Source organism: Hibiscus syriacus, unplaced genomic scaffold (genome assembly GCF_006381635.1).
Source record: "Hibiscus syriacus cultivar Baekdansim isolate YM2019G1 unplaced genomic scaffold, ASM638163v2 tig00111027_pilon, whole genome shotgun sequence".
In the NCBI taxonomy this organism is placed as follows: Eukaryota; Viridiplantae; Streptophyta; class Magnoliopsida; order Malvales; family Malvaceae; genus Hibiscus; species Hibiscus syriacus.
In genome coordinates, this window is record NW_024062960.1 from 1,465,885 (window position 1) to 1,484,537 (window position 18,653).

The window sequence follows — 18,653 nt, forward strand, 5'->3', positions numbered from 1 at the left end:
AAAATAGAACTTAATTTATAATGATATCATGATTTAACAATTAATATAAAATATTTTAAAATTTAATAACGAATTTAAATAAAGATAGAAAACACAAACTTTCTATGCCACAACTACACTATCCCCAACCAAAACCTCGGAGAATGACCAATTTGTGATCATTATAATTTTCATATCGTTACAAAATTATCAACTGTCACGTTATAATAAGTGTAAAAATTTAATAAATTTAGTGATTATTTTATAACGATTCGTTAAAATATAATGAACATTTTATAACAGTTTGATGAATCTAATGATTAATTTATGACACTTTGATAAATTTAATAATTATTTTATAACTTTTAAAAGATTAATAACTAAAATATTCATCTCAAAATAGTTCGATAATCTCTAATATACTACTTTACCCATTAGTCTATTAAAAACCTACTTCAAAATCACAATAAAAATACTACCACTAACACCTCGTATAACCTTTTTTTAACAATCACTACCACGAGATGCAGTCTAATAAGAAAAATGGGTCAAAATCAGATTCTCTTGAGCTCCATTCGAACGAACATATCTTGTTATTAATAAAACTCGAAATATTATTAACAAACGGGCGTAAATATGAAGTGTTCATATGCTATACACAAAGAAATGAACAAGAGAAGAGTATATGCCAAAGAGTTGTGAAAAAAGGAGAAACAAATAAACAAGAGATACATGGATAAATTCTTGACAAAAAGAATTTACAGCAACCCTCATTGCCTGCAATGGCACAAATGAAATTGGGAGGTGCTAATATGAAAAATGATTATATCAGAAGATATGACGGACGAGAAGAAAATTACGAAAACGCACCTGTTTTGGCCGTTTATACATGACGGTCTGGGATGCGACCAATTAGTCTGCACTGTTCTGGAAGCAAAGATGATACTACTTGTCCCTTGAGGGGAAAAAGCTCGCCGTCGATGCCACAACCGTTATGCGTATGTTTCCCGGCCTTGATCTTAACCGATTTCACCTGAATCTCAATTGAAGTTGCAGTTAGATGGTTCGAACAATCTTGGGTCACAGGACTGGAACTTTAATCTAGCAAATATAGCAATCTTAGGTCACAGTTAGACGTTTCCCGGACTAGGAGTTGCTTTCCTAATACATCTATGTCGTCCTATGAACACCTATTACAGAACTGATAAAATGAAAATTAAAGCTCAACAACCAATATGCTATATTTGGAATTCGAGATTGTTTATGTTCGGCAGGAAAATTAAAGGTTATACCTTAACATACTCCACAAATGGCAGTGAAAGGTGTTTACCCATCTGTAGCAGCAAGAAAAATCTCATCAGCCTCAGTCGCCCACTCCCGTGGACTAAAAGCATATCCATGGTGTTGTCATCGTGTTCAGCTCTTGGAGCCACCACCTGAGAACTCTGCACAGTTCTGCATGCATGGTTGCACACAAAGATGCCGAGAAACGGCCCCTTAGTTACAATCCATTTATCTTTTAGTCTTGGTACAGCTTCCTTATTTCCTCCCGATTCAACATCATTGGATGGCCCTGGTAACACAATTAGATTTTCGACATCCCAATTAACCTCAGCGTCCCACTTTGGTTCAGCATCCCACTTTGGTTCAGCATCCCAAATTGGACCTGGATCGGACAACGTAGAAGATATATCCTCTTTGTCATGTATTGCAGCATTACCCCGAGAACATCTAGAAGGATCATTTGCTGCCGTTAACCCACTCCATCCTTTATCTGTCCTGGATTTTGTTCTGGTCCTAGGCCAGTTTAGAGTGGCTGAATGTGGTAACTGGGGATGAAAAACCTCCGGCTCAGCTGTCACATTGCTTCGCCCAGATGATGGCCATTTGATCTTGGGATCAAGGCCTCGCACGTAATCAGATGGTTCGGTGCCGGCATGGGTGGTACCAAATGTGTCCATCTCACCTCCAGACATTCTGCTAGGAGTCATTATTGAATCTATACTAGATAAACTAGAAGCTCTGGGAATGCCATCCTTGTTTGACCTCCTCATAACGTCTGTGTACAGGTCTGAAATGTCAACCACTTCCCTATCAGCAGAGTTTTTACAGCCTCGATCCTCTTTTGCAGCTGGAAGGTACTCAACTTCATAGTTGTACTTTGGCAACCACAGAAATTTTTGGAACCCAGCAACAAAATATCGAAGAGGACCAAATCGTTTCTGATATTTCTCAGAAAGTTCTAACACTGCAACAGATGAGAAAAAGAGACAAACTTAACATCTATAAGGAACTGAGGTTGAACACTCAAATCATTCCAAATGGATTATCATGGTCATAACTGTATTGCACAGTCAGGTTGGCCACATGTTCAGGAATGTTAGTCAGGAAGCATCGAAGCATAACCAGTTCACATTCAAACAAAATATATATATATATATATATAATTCTAAGAAGAATATTTGACTGATTACTATTCTCCTAACTAGGATAGATCATCTCTTAACTAATACATACCATCACTGGCAAAACCATAATAGGAGCACGTCATCCCAAAGTGAATAATACCGGTCTGAACCCACTCAACAGCAAAAACATCTGTCGCAGTAAGACCTCCCTGAAACCAACGAGAACCTCAATTGTAGGCAATGAAAAGCCCAATAGGAAGTTAATGCATCTATTACAGGAAAATCTGGTATTACCACCATTCTTCATATTATGATGGTCATTACAAAAAGACCATGCTTCCGCTAATAGAGATGCAAAAGCAAAAGATACTGACCATTATGAATAGCATATTCTGTTCACCAGCTAAGTAATTTGAATTGTTAGGGATTGATAGAAATAGTTCAGATTAACTATAATGACACATAATCTAATACGTATCAATAGATGGTATCCACTACAAACATCAAAATACAAACATACTTAGGCTTGGTAAACCTGCAACTAGGCTTGGTAATTTGGTTAAGCATACATATTTCTAGTTCTAATTGCACGAAGCTTTCTTCTCGTGTCTGATTATTGAAAATAATTACTGTTATATACTACTTAAAAGTAAATTAGTAACTTAAATTACAAGCTGGTGGGAACCAAAGACTGGTTAGTCAATCTTTGTAGTTCAGGTGCAAAATTACAGAGATAACTGGCTGTTGAATCCTGGGAAACCAGAATCCACCGTTGCTCTGCTTGAGACTAGGATATTACTGGAAAGGGTGGAATCAGTTTTAAGGGCAGTGTTCCTACGACACTTCATCCTTGAAGATACATTTTAGCTTTATCATATAATTAGAAATACAGACTCCAATAATCTTTGGAGCAACAGAATTAGGATCATCAAAGCATTGTTAGCCTATTTCTGACCCATGGATCAAAAAGGTTTGGCCAAAAAGACAGGCATCAATCTATAAAGGAGCAACAGAATAACCAGAAGCAAAGACCATCTCATGTTGAACTTGCTAAGCAGCATTACCTTAACGATAGAAATTGCAGCAGAGACTGGATCTCTAACTCCAAGAACAGTCCAAACCAGTGAATTGTCAGAACCTGCTGGTATAATTCCAATGGGTATAGAAATTCCTTCTTTTTGATTGTCTCTATGAAGCAGACCATTTAGAACCTAAGAAATTTACCAAGATGAGATAACTGCTAAGAAATTTACCAAGATGAGGTAAATGCTTAATGGTAAAAACAAAAATACCAGCAGACTACATAACAGTAACCAGTCCAAGTTAACTAAATTTGAAATGCCTAACCTCATTGATAATACCATCACCCCCAACACATATAATTCCTGAAAGAAAGTAGAAGGATTAAGATTCATCTAATTGATAAGACGCTGAAAATCATCGAAAACATAAGGTAGAGTAAGTAGTTAAGTATTCAAGTACTACAACCATCAGGGAATGTACTGATATCAACAGTGGATGCCAGCTTTTTTGCATGGCCGGCAGATGCTGTTTTGACTACCTCCAATTTAAACCCTGCAAGCTGTCACAATTTGCATATAAAATTTGAAACTCAATAAAAGGATGAACTCTAAATTGTGTGTCTTAAGTCTTAACATATGTCTTAGAATAAGCTGACACCTTCCAAAACATAAAAGTTTACTGATAATCACATTTAATGCTAGGTATGCAGAAGGATCCATGATATCCGGCGGGGAACAAAAGATGCACCCACTGAATTTATTCATTTTTTATTCAGACCACCCTAAACCAGTGGTTTTACTGCTTAATATAAGGATCATTTGTTTTACTGCTTAATAGTTTTTCCATGACCTATACAGTTGTTACAAGGAATGCTAACCCATCTTCATTTTAAAAATTCATTTCACCCTGAACACTTTTCCCATACAAGTGCAAAAAGTCAAATCAGCGTAGGTTCATTGCTTGAAGCAATTATGGGGAAGTGGTCGCATATTTCTTAAAGAATGATTTGAAGAAAGAACCTACAAGATCTAGATGCAACGAAGGGATGTTCAGACTAACTTTGGATCACAAAGCAGGAAATAATAGCTAAAATCGCACAACCATCAGACACAAAGAAACAATCTATGCAGGTGACCTAAGAGAATTAACATGTACTTATTCATTTGAGGGGAATATAAATTGCTAAGATACAACATACACCAACATACCTTGAATATTGGTTCAGCAATGCCATGGAAAACTTTAATAGAACGACCATGGCCTGACCTTGGATTCAATATAACAAGCATTTTTGGTGGATTCTTGCACCTAACCAAGAGTTCAGGAGGAGTATCGACGGGAAAAGTTTCAGAACCTTGTTCCTTTGAAGAAATGAAAGTCTGAGACAAACAATTGATAAAACACTGCTGATCTGCAAACCCAACAACCCATCGAACTGCCTCTTCTACACTAGAAGCCACGAAACAATTATCCTTTCGCCTTCTCTTTGGTTTAATAAAACACGAAAGGCCATAAGAACCCTTTTTTAGAGGATAAGAATGCACAATGAAATGTCTAACACCAACATTGTAAGATACCTGCCGAGATAAAGAACCTAAATAGACTGATTGCAAACTCACAAAATCCAAAATAAATACTTATTCATTCGAATAATTTATTCAGAGATGAAATGGTTACCGAGACGACATCATCTAGAGACAAGACACGAGAACCCCAAACCAATGCCTTGCTAGTGAGTTTAGCAGCAACAGCTTCTTGGTTGACAATATCAGTGGCAGAATTCTGCTCTAGATCAGCAGAATTAGTATTAGCGGGAACATTCTTTTTGTTGTCAAATATGAGCCTCCCTGAGTGAACCACATAACCAAGCAAATCAGATTTTTCATCCCCTTCTTCGATATCGATCCGGTGGTCATCATTCTTCGATTTATTCGGCTGATCATCCACGACAGAGGCTTTGTCACATCGAGAGGAAGCCTGCAGCTTCTTAGTACGCTTCTCTGGGAACACAATTGGAGAATAGTGAGTTGCTAACTGCGAGCAAAAGCTCAGCCGGCTCAACGGCTGCGGCGATAGAGATGACGATGACACTCTATTACCACTCCTTGATACACTTCCACTTTTTGACATATCCGTTCATGCCCGTAATTGTCGTTGCCAAAATCCACAACTAAGGAGAAATAAACAGAGACATACAAAAAAAGACAGTTCCTTCGCTCTTTTCTTATAATCTCACACCAGCTGTAGAGAAAAACCGGAGATTATGACAATGCGAGCTCAATAATGATCAGATGTCTCTCCACAATGCGAATCGAATCGTAAGATTATTCTTTTAGATCAACCTACAAATTATTAATCCAAATGTGAATAATTTGGAGACTTGAAACGGTTTTAAAACAAATGGAAACTGAATTCAAACGGAAATCGAGACTCACCGGAGGAGAAAGGAAACGGCGAAGGCCGTCGGAATGGAATTAGTTGATTGAGTTTACGGGATTTGTTAATCGGAGCTATGGTGAATCGGTCTGGGGCCACCTTTTTTTAATCCAAACACCGTTATCATAAAATTAAATTATTTCTCAAAGAAATAATTCTTTTTCTGTAAAAGAAATTCTACTTTTTTCTTATTATTAAATGAAACAATTATAATAATAATATTAATGAAGATAAATATGAATTTGCAGGTGTAATTTTCTTTTAAATAAGACGAAATTTTTTATTTAAAAAACTATTTATACTCATTGGATATGGAAATATCAATAATATATCATATCCAATATGTATTTATTGTATTATCTAATTATATTAAATTTACCTTTTTTATATTATAATTTAGGTAATTATAATAAACATGATAATTTTTATTTTTTAAACTTTCGTAGCATTTTCTCTTTTCTTATCACACTTTCTTTTATTATTAATCTATGAGTAATTACAAGTAATAGGAATATTTCTAAATACTCTCAATCATTTGATAATGGTGCTCGAACCCGAGACCTTTAAGAATAATAAGCATCCCTTTAACTAATGAGACTATTTAATTCATATCGATATATATTGCTTTTTAATATTTTTATTTAACTAATATAATAATAATACGTGAAACCACCTAAATATTAAAATAACACATGAACCACTGATAAAGAAAGAAAGACGATGTATAATTCAAAACAAAATTCATACCAACGTGGTTAAAATTTTAGTAATCGGTTATCAAAATAAAAAAAATAATGTTAGTGATGTTTTTGATAGAACAAATTAATTCAATGACCAAAACAGAAAAGAGATAATATGTTGATGACTAATGATGCCATTTTTTCCAAAAAGAAATATATTGAATTATTATATAAAAACGATGAATTTAATATATAGGTAGTATGATAAATACATATTAAATATGATATTTTATTGATATTTCCTTATTCAATGAGTATAAATTGTTTTCTGATGATTTATAAAAAAAATTGTTTTCTGATGACCAATTTATCTTTCGCTGTCGCGAATAATAACCCCTGAACAATATTCCCTGTTTTCCTTATTCAATAATATTTTCTTATTCACATGCTGAAGAATTTGATCCTCATTTTATAATAATTCGATAAATTTAATGATAATTTTATAACTTTTGAAAGTTTAATAACTGAAATAATTATTTAAACATGATTTAGTGACCACTAATGTACTTTAAACAAAAACTTTTAACCATCAACTACCTATGTATCAAATGTACATGATAACTATGATATCAACAACAACAAAAACTAACGGAGGGAATTTCAAAACAAGTTAGGATAGCGGCCATCAAAGCAAATACTCTTACAAAATATTATCTCCTGAAGTGAATATTCACCGCCGATGGCGGCGTGAACATAGAGGGCTGGATGAAGGAGAGAGCCAAGGTCAGAAAAGGATGGAACATGAAATGCGAATATCTTTTGCTCCGACCATCCGCGCTACTGAATTCTGAGCCTAAACCGGAAAGGGTTAATCTGTTAATATTTTTCATACTACACTGCGTAGTATATGACAAAAAAAGGTTGAAGAAAAACCCGAGTTTAAGTAATCGGATACACGAGGAAAGAGTATTACCTGTCTTGATCTTGAAGTTGTGAATGTTTGGTTGCCTCCTAGAAATGAACCTGACGGGGTGATCCATTGCTTGTCTGGGCCGGTCAGTTGCAGAGATTAGCTGCAAGAACGTGCCAGAAAACGGTTAGGAATTAATAAACTGGATTCGAAGGGGCAAATAAACAATAAGGAGAGGGAAGGCATACATAGAGCAAAGAGAAACTATGGCCTTAAACGTCTGATATAAAAAGAACGTCGACGTAAAAAATGAGGTAGAAAGCATGGGAATATACTAGCAGCCTGTTAATCACACCTTCTCATTGAAGGGAAGAGAGACTGATCGAAGTAGGGAGAAGGACTCGTTGCTTGACAAGTTAAAGGCAACGAGGATAGCATCCTCTTTACAAACTGCAGAAGAGTCATGAGGCAATTATACATACAAAACCGAAGATTGAAGACTTAAGATACCATGCCGAAATGATCTCCAGCAACAATATTATTGTGCTAGCATGACCCTAATGAGGAAAATATCAGAAGAGAATTCCAGAAAAAGATGCAAGAAAACCGTAAAATAGTAGACAAGCAACAACTTCTGATTACGAAATTCACACCTGCGAGGCACTAGGGGCATTATTCTTCATCCACTTTAGGTTTTCAAGAGCATGAATATTATTTGAGTGACAAGATATGAAATTCATATGCATCGAATGTATTAATATTGCATGGAAATTGTCACAGAAACGTTCAAAGAGAAGGTAAAGCTCGTCTGCTGCATTCTGAATGAAGTAATAGATTATGTGATTGTTCAAGAATTCAACAAGACAACAAACAAAATAATGATGAAAAAAATACCTGATAGAATGCAACAATTTCAGTCGTCTCCATATTATATACAGCAAAGAATGCAGCAAGTTGGTCAGCGTTTCGTGATCCCTGGAATTTTGAGGGTTTTGTGATAAAGAAATATGAATTTTGAAAATCTTTCATCAAGCCACTATGATATATTTCTCAAATATTTCAAGCCTACTTTTGTTATCGTACAGGACTATGTTGCTCTAACTTGTCATTTCTATTGAGGTATTTGTGTTTGAAAACCACATCCAACACATATCCAAACTTGCGAATGGAGATATGATCCTCCAAAGACTCTAAATACATGAAGGTCTTGGGAAAAAATCGAATGTATCAACATACCCTGTGTCAAACACATACCCATTTCCGACACTCACAACAAGTCCGAGTAACATAGGTTCAAGCAAAAGCAAGAAAACCCTACCCCTACATCGACTTTGCCAAACTTGATAAGGAGATGATGTCGATCCAAGAATTGCACCTGTGCAAGAGTTGTACATAAATCTACATCCACTAGTGTAATAAGACCTAGATCATCTTATATCGAAGAACTAAACAGAACAGACAAGTAAATTTCATTTGACTTGTACAAAACAGCAGCACAAATGTGTAGAAGATGAGAAATTAAAATTTTACCTCCAAGATCACCAAATCAACATAGTCCTGGAAATGGAAATAGAACTTCTTCTTCAGGCTCTGGACCCTCTGATATAGCAAACAGACATTGCAATTAAATATCTGAAATTAGAAGAGATAAAACTGTCTGAAACTTTTCATGAAGTTGATTAGAGCTACTGATAATATAAAGCGATGTGAAAACAAAAGCAACTTCAAAAGAATGTAATCAAACATGAACGAAACAAAATGAAAATTACTCTGGGAGCACAGAAAGCCGACTAACTAACCTGGGTTTGATCTGTTTCTTCACTCCATATGTCTCAGAATATGAACGAAAGTAAGCGTAGTTTGATACCACTCAAAAAAGAATTGTTTGAATTAGGCTGGTCATGATTTATACCATTATCTACAAGGTCTCCACGATTGCCCAACAACTGATGCAGTTAACTTTTCGTCAGATGTTTTGAAGTTTTATCATCAATAGTCAGATTGTTAGTCCAGACACCCCACCTTGAAACTTGGTAAAAAATAGTTAGGCTCTCAGGTTTAAGAACTAAAATGATAAACACTATGGGCAGAGTCCAGAGTATGGTAATGAGAAAGCCATTTGTGTCAAAAACATTTACGAGAGCGAAAGTAACTCTACATTGAAGAGTTTTACAGACAAACAGGAAGTATATGAATTGAAAAAACCAGTAACTTCAGTTTACTAGTAAGAAAGTAATAACATTTGCAGTAGAATCACTGATGCCTAAGCACATGATAGAGAACATAAAAGCAAAAGCATCTTGCCTGAGAACTGGAATTTATAAAAAGCTCATCATCTTCACGACAATATGCACCAATGGCTCGTACATCAACAACAACAACAACAACAAAACCCAATTTCCATATGCAATGGGGTAAGGGGGAGGTAGGGTAGTAGACTGCCCCCAACGTCAGGTTGAGAGTAACTTCCGTAAAAGACCTCCGGCAGTCAGAAAATTAAAAATATAGATAAAATACAATGCATGTATAAATAAATACATAAATACATAGTTGTACAGTATTCATATGCAGTCATTAATATCATTAATATCATATGCGCGTCTGTAATGGGCAGTAATCTTTGTATATAGACAGAAACATAAGAACCGACTAAATTTAAAAGTGGAGAAAAAGATACACAGAAGTCAAACGATAGCAAGGCCAGTTCTAAGCCTTCATAAATACCAATAACAGAAACAGATAAAAAGTAGAAGTTATGTAAATTACTACAAAGGCATTAAAAGAAGACAGAGATGATACACCCTAGAGATGTGACCCACACTACTCGACTATCCTAGTCTTAAGTCTCCATACTTTCCTATCAGAGGTCATGTCCTCGGTAAAGGCTAAATCCATCATATCAGATCTCAAGCAGTCTTCCCACTTCCGCCTTGGTCGTCCTCTCCTTCTGGCACCGTCGACTGTAATCGACTCTACCCTCCTGACCACATCAGAAGGTAGTCGCCTAAGGATATGCCCAAACCACCGTAGTCTTCCTTCCCTCAATTTCTCGGAAACAGGCACCACCCCAAGGACATCCTAATAGCAGAGTTTGTTGTCATATCCCACAGAATCCTACCGCATGTCCACCGAAGCATTCTCATTTCTGAGGCCTCTATCCTCCTTACATGATCCTTCTTGGTTGTCCAACATTCAAATCCATACAATAGTGCTGGTCTTATAAAAACCGTGAGCAAATCATCGTACAAGAAGGCACCCATATTGTGGATAAAATTGACACAATCATTGTGAAATACCTTCTCACCTAGTTTAACCCCATCTTGCAACCTGAATGTATTGCAAAACTAAATAGCATTAACAAATGCAGTGCTCATCAGATTGCTTAAATTGCCATTTACAGAAAGAATTCTATAATTAATGCAGTGTTTAATCTTGATTTATATAAACCTCACGAGGTGAATAGTGATTTTTTCAAACGATGGGACCCCAAGAATTGCTCCGTCAGCGGCACGAGCCTCTTGAACTGGAGCAGTGGAAGTAGCGAAAATCCCAAATTGATTACTCTCCATGTAGAGAAAGAAGTCTTTACATATAAGCTCGTTGCTGGAAGCACGTGATCGAACGTACAACTGCGTGAAGAAACTCTCAATCCTCTTGGCTTGGGGAGGGAGTTCATGGGTATCATCACAATCCTCTACATTGCAAGAGTAGGAAAGCCACTTCGGTCTATAAACAATCAAATCCCGACGGTTCTTACTGAAACTCACCAAGTACTGACCGTCATCGGTGAACTTAAAAAACGAATGATCCGGGCATTCCACATCGTATATCGTTAAACGGGGAACTAAATTCTCGTAAAATCTCCACGCGCAATGAACCTGTTCTAATTGAAACAAAACATCAAACATATGGAGGGCAATAAAACTAAGAACATAGAATCAAAAAACCAAAAAAAAAAAAATTGGGTATTGTTTATACACTGGTACCGGGAGCTGGGGTGCGAATTTGGCGCTCGAAAATCCGGGAAGCAACCTTGTTGGTTTTAAACGTCACCTTCGAATCAAAATTCTTCTTTTTTTGAACCATGGAATCAAAATTCTTCAACAAAAACGAAAGATTTTTTTTTTGTTGAAAACTTGGATATTTTCGACTTTGATTTGTTTTGGTTCTTATCTAGAAGATATATTGCAGTAAAATAAACATGGGTAAACTATGTTTTTCATCACTCCATTTTAACTTTATTCTTTTTTTACCACTAAAACATTACACTTTTCAATTTAATTACTCAACTTTGAATTTTTTTTAATTTGATTGCTAAAATTTGAAGATTGATTTTCTTTTTCGTCTATTGTTAATTACAAATGTTGTGCCTGTGATGACATGAAAATTTTCACCAAAATATCGTTTCGGATCCCTATAAAAGTCAAATATACAAACAGTCATTTTATATTTCGATACAAGTCTATTTATGTTTTTTTTTTTGACATTTTCCTCTATCTTCATTCTTATTTTTCTTCCTTTCATGTTCTCTTCATTTCTTCGAACTAGTTTAGATTTTGGTTACTATGTTGTTTGTTGTTTTGGCCCTTGTCGACCATCATCACTAACGATCTGCCAAACTTATTTTGTACTCCTGAATATGAATTTTGTGTTAATTTAATAATTTCCTAAACACTACAAACTAAGCATTGAACACTTCAATTTCTTGTTCTTTGTTCTCTTTTTTTCCATCGTTCGAATAAGCTCAAACGAAGATATTTTATTCCTCGTCTCAATAAAAAGCCTCTGAATTGTTAGATTCTTCAAATGAATGTTCCAATTGTTGGAGATCCACCAAAACTGAAAGTGAACTTAATTCAATAAAATATACAAAAATTAATATTTGATAAAATATTAATTGATACTTTCGTGACTCAAATAATAATAACATAAGTTATATCCTCATAAATTCACATAATAATGATGGAGGGATAAAAAATTCAATTTTTAATACTAAATGATTAGATTAAAACTGTGTGATTAAAATAGAAATAAAATTAAAGATGAGTGATGAAAAGAAAAGTTTACCCAAAATATATAATGGAATAAATTTGGCAAAGGATAGGCGTGCAGGCGTCGAGGTTGGCTGGAAGTGTTGACTGTATGATAGTCTGCGTTTATTTGGTCATGGACTGAAATTTTAACTGAATTGATTTAAAATTATATATTAATTAATTTTTTAATAGTTAATTAATTTGAATTTTTTTGATTAATCTAAGATGATTATAAGTATTATATATTTTAATTTTTTTTAACTATTTAACAATGTAAGCGTCATAAATATTTTTATACACTCTGGTGCTCGAATCTGATACCTTTAAGGATTACAATTATTTTTTTAACCACTAAAATAACTTGATTCATCTAGCTAATTTGAGTAGTTTAGTTGGGTCTTGATTCATAATGAGTTTGAACTTGAAATATATATAATATCCATTTAATATTTTCGATTAATTAATCGATTTCGAATTGAATTAACCAATACTCAAACTCTGAAAGCCTTCTTAACCGTTAATCGATCTAACATATAATTACCCGATCGATTAATCGAACTAATTGGTTAATTAAGTTATAATCAAACAATGAACACCCATCTATGGGATATCGAGTTATTTCGAGATGCAGATTTTGGGTTATAAATAAAAGATGAACACGAGTCGAGTCGGTTTTGATCAATTTGAATTTGATTAGAGTATTATATATATATTTTAAAAGAGCTGTATTATATTTCCATGGATCAGGAAATTACAAAACAAGACAATTAGTAGAAACCTCATTAAAAAAAACTTCCTTATACGTAGATGGAGGAAAAAACATGTATTTGATCTTACACGACACAAATATATATATCGTATTTTTATTTGATAAAATATGCACACACATATTATTCAAAAAATATAGAGAGAGAGAAAAATATTATTATAATTATCTCTAGATATATAAGGGATTGTTATAATATTCTCACGGATTGAGTTGGATTATAGATTTTTTATTCTAAACTTGAACTAGACCTAACATTATCTTAAAAAATCTAATTTGACCCGACCCATACACAAATTAAAAAAAACGACCATATAAGATTAGATCGAATTTATCGAATTTAAATCTCGTACATATCCATAATTTTAAAAGTGCAACGAAACAAATGGATGAATTATTTATGTTTTTATGAATAAACTAACTTTTAATCCCTAAATTTATCAATCTTTTAACGCATTGAAGAGAATACGTCTTCGTCTAGCCTCGGAAGACACGCGGTGGTCCTTGCAACCACCACCTTGCAATTTCAAATGGAATTTCATTCCAATCCCAGCATGGAGCAGTAATTTCAAATGGGATTGCAATTTCATTCCAATTCGGAGATGCATGGAGCAGCAACTTTAAGTTGCAAATGGAATTGCATAGAATTGTCGATTGAAATATATGCAGGTTAGAGGGGAGACACATTGCAGTTCATGTGTCTCCCTCAATCCCATTTAAGACGCATTGCCCTCTTGGCATCTCTGATTTGAACTGTAACAAATATCTTATTTCACAAAATTATTCTTGCTTCACTTTATTCGAGTTTTTTTTCAACAACAATATCATAATTTTTTTTCATTTTTTAACTTGATACATAAACTTCTTTGTCCACCTTAATTCTATACGTGAAATTTTCTTTTATCTTTTGGTTAGTGTTTATTGTTAGATTTTTTATCCCTTTTCTAGACGTTTATATAATTAAAATACTGACATTAATTGAAATAATGATCAGATCATTAAATTTTTTTGATAATATAGGCACCACATTAAATATTCTACCAATTATTTTGGGTTGTTTCTCTTCACTTATCTGTCAAGTGCTCATTAATGATGATCAGACAAGTCCCATCCCCCCCCCCCCCCACACACACACACACACTCCGAGAAATGTCTTCGTTAAGGCGATCCACTACACTCTTAAGCGCAAAATTGTGAAAATTTTACTTTAATCCCTTCAAATGTTCTGAAAATTTTAGTTTGATCCCTCTATTTTCTTGAAATTTCTCATTAGACCTCCTAAAATCATTGAAAAATTAAACTATACCAAATGGTAGAATTGCGTTTAGGGTCCCTTTATTTCAATGCAGTGTTAGAGATACAAAACTCCAAAGCTAAATAATATAATTCCATGGCACATCTGGAATTACAAGTTCTAAATGCTGACTGCAATTTCAGGCGAAAATATTAGCTCAAAAAGCCTAAAAACATTACTGTTTAACCAATTGGCTTCAATACATACAGTTTGCATGAATGAGGGCTCAAAGTTGCTGTCAAATTCCCCACAAATTGTGTCCTCAGTGTTTTGTGCTGCAAAAAGATGCATACATATACATTAGTCGGCCGTTTTCGAGCTACGTTACTCGGACCGGAGAGTGGATCATTTAAATTACTCGTGTCCGGCGTGCATTTGTACATGAAAGGTCATACTCCGAATTCGAGTGACAGATATCACAAAGAGTTGAAGTCATGCTTGGAATGGAAGATGAAAGTATAGTACAGGACATGGATAAAGATTGTGGACACAATTAAGTACCTCCCAAAGGTCTCTTGCTTCGACAACTGTTTTGGGGTCGAGTCCGATGTCGTCCCAGAGAGCCGTTGCCGAATAACGAACTGGACCCCTATTGAGTAGGACCACGGCAAGTCTATAACCAGAAAGAGAAGCTGCCCATATCTGTTAGAAGGCCGAGAAAAATTAGTAGAGAAGTGAATCAAAGCAGAGCACGGTGAACAAAAAACTGTAATGACCGGGATTCAGATGTCTTTCCCAACTACACCGTACGTATCGGGTTTTGGTTGTCGACTCCACAATCCACATACACTTTGATAATATTGCCCCTAAAGCCTTTGTCACCTGAAGGGAACCAAAGATTTATCCCTTAACAAGTCAAGTACGCAAAAACAACAGAGGTCCGACGGAGGCACATCTTCATGTGACAAAGGGTTGAGGGTTTTGTGGATAAACAAACAAGACAATACTATCTACGTAAGAGCACGCAGGGTGACGGTCAAATCCTAGTAGGCTCGATGATCCGAGGAAATGTCCAAAGCACAATCATTACGAGAATGGAGCTGTATAAAATTTTACCTCTTGATCACCTTCCATCCTAACCTTCTTAGCTTGAAAACCATATGGATCTATTCATAACATCAAGTAAAAACAAAAAGGTAACTACAGATGAATGCATTGAACAAGGGATGAAACATAATGCCATGGTATCTGTCGAAAAGCACACATAATTTACCTTGGTTAACGGCAATGACTTCCTTATTCGTGATGATATCCAAAGTCTCTTTTGTCATATTCCTTATATCGCAACCAAGAAGAAGAGGAGCCTGCGATAACATTTGCGTTTTATCAACCAGATGCAACATGTTTATCATCTGGCACCGAAGGAGAAGATTTCATCTATAATACCTTGGAAATAGCCCACAGGCTGAAATGTACTATGTATTCATCTTTTGTCATCCCTCCATTTCCCACCTCGAGCATATCCGGATCTATCGGAATCAATAGCATGCTAATAAGTTTCACAGAAATTGTACTTATAAATAATTTTTATATTGGTTAAAAAGATCGAAACCGGTTCAGTGTTTCTAACCATTCCAACCACCAGGCCTTGCGTATTCAGCATAAACTTCATTCTGGTCAGCTCGGGAGATCATACTGCCAGGCATAAAAATTTAACAAGTTATGGCTCGACCACTCTCGGCCAAGGCTATGAAAGCTGAAACAAAAAGAAATCCCGATTTTCTCAACATCAATCTTTACCTTTCCCAATTATCAGCTATGTCATTAGTTGTCCTCCAACTATTTCCTACGGGAGCTCCCCATTCAGCAGGGTGCATATCTCCCCTGAGAAACCACAACAAAACATGAGTCGAACCTAGAAGAACTAGCAAATACTTGAATAAAGGATTAAGTTATGGTGCCTTGGAAAGTACCATTCACACAGAGAGAAGAAGACGGGACGGCCGGCCTTCATCAAAGCACGAGTCATGACAGGGTATCTACATCAAGAGCAGTAATGACATATAAGAAGATTGCTCGATGTTTTAAAAACCATTGCTTCAAGCCATAGATACGATTATAATACCTAACTGTTGGCTTCGAGCCATCATTATTGCAGTTATCATACTTCAAATAATCAATACCCTGCAAAAAGGGGAAAAAAACAATATTGATTTAAGCATACATACAAGCACACAAGCACGCCAATGAACATCGATATCCATACCCATGAAGCAAAGGCTTTTGCATCCTGTTCTTCATGACCGAGTGAACCGGGCATTTTCTTACTACAAGTAAAATACCTGTACAACAAAAAACAGTACATATCCAGTAGCTTTGTTATAGCAACTACAAGATTCGTATAAATTCTAAAATGATATAAAGCACTGGTAGAGTTACATTACCCCGCATCCGAGTAGATCCCGAGCTTAAGACCCTTTCTGTGAACATAATCTGCCACAGCTTTTATTCCGGATGGAAAAGTCGACTTATTAGGCACTAGATTACCCTGAAAATTTGATTCGAGTCCGATCATTATAGCATTCTATAACATCAAACTTGTAATGAAAACAAAAAACAAAAGGAAAATACCTTGTCGTCTCGAGAAATTTCGGCCCAGCAATCATCTAAAAAAGATATTGAAATGGTTGATCAGCGATTTTAAATCGACGATGCCAATAACGGCAACTACTTTAGATGAAAACAATATATATATCAGCATACCTATATTAACATATTCATATCCAAGCTTGGAAAGCCCGGTCGAAACTAGAGCATCAGCTGTCAAAACAAACCTATGTTACTCGGATTCGAGTCTGTATCGAATAGATTTAAAGGAAAATGCATTGAATGAGTGTTGTATTTACCAGTTTCTCTGATCATTTTTTCATCAATATTGCATCCAAAGTGATTCCAGCTGTTCCAACTGCAATGAAAAAGGAAATAAGGAAAAACAAATTAAACCAAAATTATAAACAAAAAAAAGAATTCGATTATCAAACTTTTCCTTCTCAACCATTATAATAAGGGATGAAACAGAGAACATAATCTCAGCAAAAGACAATCACACTCGATAACTCTCCAAATACATAAAAATCATCGGAAAAGAACTGAACACATTTCGAATTTGTCATTAATCACAATTCTGATCAGATCAAAACAGTGTAACTTTCAACGCAGACAACTACACAAAGGATCAAAAAGAAAAACTATGGCCACCGACAAAAAAAATTAGTAAAAAATGAACTAGAAAATAGCGTACCCCATGGGAGGAGTCATTCCAAGACCATTAGTCAACATAATTCTTCTACTTGTTGCTACTGTGTGGGACACCAACTCCATCACCACCGCCATTATCGTGGCTAACGCCAACGCCGCACAGCGTCGCTTCCCCATATCCGCCGCAGCTTTCAAAAGAGACCTCCGATGAAGAAGAAGTAAAACACGGCTTTAAAACTGTTTACAGAAAGGAAAAAGACAGTGATTTCTGTGGATTTTTGTACGTATCGTTGTATACCGCAGGGATAATCAGAACGTGATGGAGAGACACTGAGACTGTGAAAGCTTTGTATTTTATTATGGATTCATGCAATTCTCGTAATGCCAAAATTGCCCCTTATCTATACTATATTAGTTAATGGGGTTAAGATTGCTTGTAAAATAATCATAGTTTTTTCTATATTATGTTAAGTATTTGTTTTACATTCGGTCTAATAATATGTTTAAACTTTTAAAATAATGTATTTAAATCTAATTTTTTTCACATTACTTATAAAATAATTTAAATATGAACCCATCACGCGACTTTAATGATAAAAGATAATGTTGTTCTTCGTAGAGATATCGGGTTTAAGCAGATATAAAGTGTGTGTATGTCGGTAATAATTAGAAAGATGAATTCGAGTAGTTGCGTTTGTAAAATGTATATATTATCAATGTTTATAAAAAATATTATAAACATATATTATATTGTAATCATTTGACCATTAAAAACCATTTAAATAGATTTTAGTAATAAGAATAATTAATTCGTGCATAAGACAAAACAAGGTGTTAGTAATACATAATTAACTATTTGGAAAAATTATTAATAACTTATTAATTTATTTTGAATTAGGAAGAATTTGATATGATATGTGGGTTTT

General features: G+C 35.0%; 2 protein-coding genes and 1 pseudogene across 5 annotated transcripts; all 3 read right to left on the reverse strand.

The window, feature by feature from the left end:
- Positions 1–620: 620 nt before the first annotated feature.
- LOC120150984 (sphingoid long-chain bases kinase 1-like) lies at positions 621–5,540 on the reverse strand. 3 transcript variants are annotated; one of them, XM_039163551.1, is made up of 9 exons: positions 5,088–5,540; positions 4,619–4,987; positions 3,876–3,969; positions 3,735–3,772; positions 3,452–3,598; positions 2,497–2,596; positions 1,272–2,227; positions 850–1,012; positions 621–756 (listed from the first exon to the last, which is right to left on the reverse strand). In XM_039163551.1, the coding sequence occupies exons 1-8, from the start codon at positions 5,538–5,540 to the stop codon at positions 863–865; spliced, it is 2,307 nt and encodes a 768-aa protein (XP_039019482.1). In that variant the 3' UTR covers positions 621–756; positions 850–862. The 3 variants fall into 3 exon arrangements, with proteins under 3 accessions (XP_039019482.1, XP_039019481.1, XP_039019483.1); XM_039163550.1 differs by lacking the exon at positions 621–756 and having other exon boundaries at positions 763–1,012; XM_039163552.1 differs by lacking the exon at positions 621–756 and having other exon boundaries at positions 856–1,012; positions 1,310–2,227.
- Positions 5,541–7,184: 1,644 nt separating this feature from the next.
- Positions 7,185–11,576, reverse strand: LOC120150999 (annotated as a pseudogene).
- Positions 11,577–14,612: 3,036 nt separating this feature from the next.
- LOC120150788 (alpha-galactosidase 1-like) lies at positions 14,613–18,026 on the reverse strand. Of its 2 annotated transcripts, XM_039163411.1 has the most exons (16): positions 17,771–18,026; positions 17,376–17,434; positions 17,233–17,289; positions 17,101–17,135; positions 16,914–17,017; positions 16,736–16,811; positions 16,595–16,653; positions 16,443–16,508; positions 16,270–16,353; positions 16,100–16,164; positions 15,916–15,998; positions 15,743–15,833; positions 15,586–15,635; positions 15,280–15,351; positions 15,031–15,171; positions 14,613–14,804 (listed from the first exon to the last, which is right to left on the reverse strand). In XM_039163411.1, exons 1-16 carry the CDS (start codon positions 17,902–17,904, stop codon positions 14,712–14,714), a joined length of 1,269 nt encoding a protein of 422 aa, XP_039019342.1. In that variant the 5' UTR covers positions 17,905–18,026; the 3' UTR covers positions 14,613–14,711. The 2 variants fall into 2 exon arrangements, with proteins under 2 accessions (XP_039019342.1, XP_039019343.1); XM_039163412.1 differs by lacking the exon at positions 15,280–15,351 and having other exon boundaries at positions 17,771–18,020.
- Between the last annotated feature and the right edge of the window lie 627 nt (positions 18,027–18,653).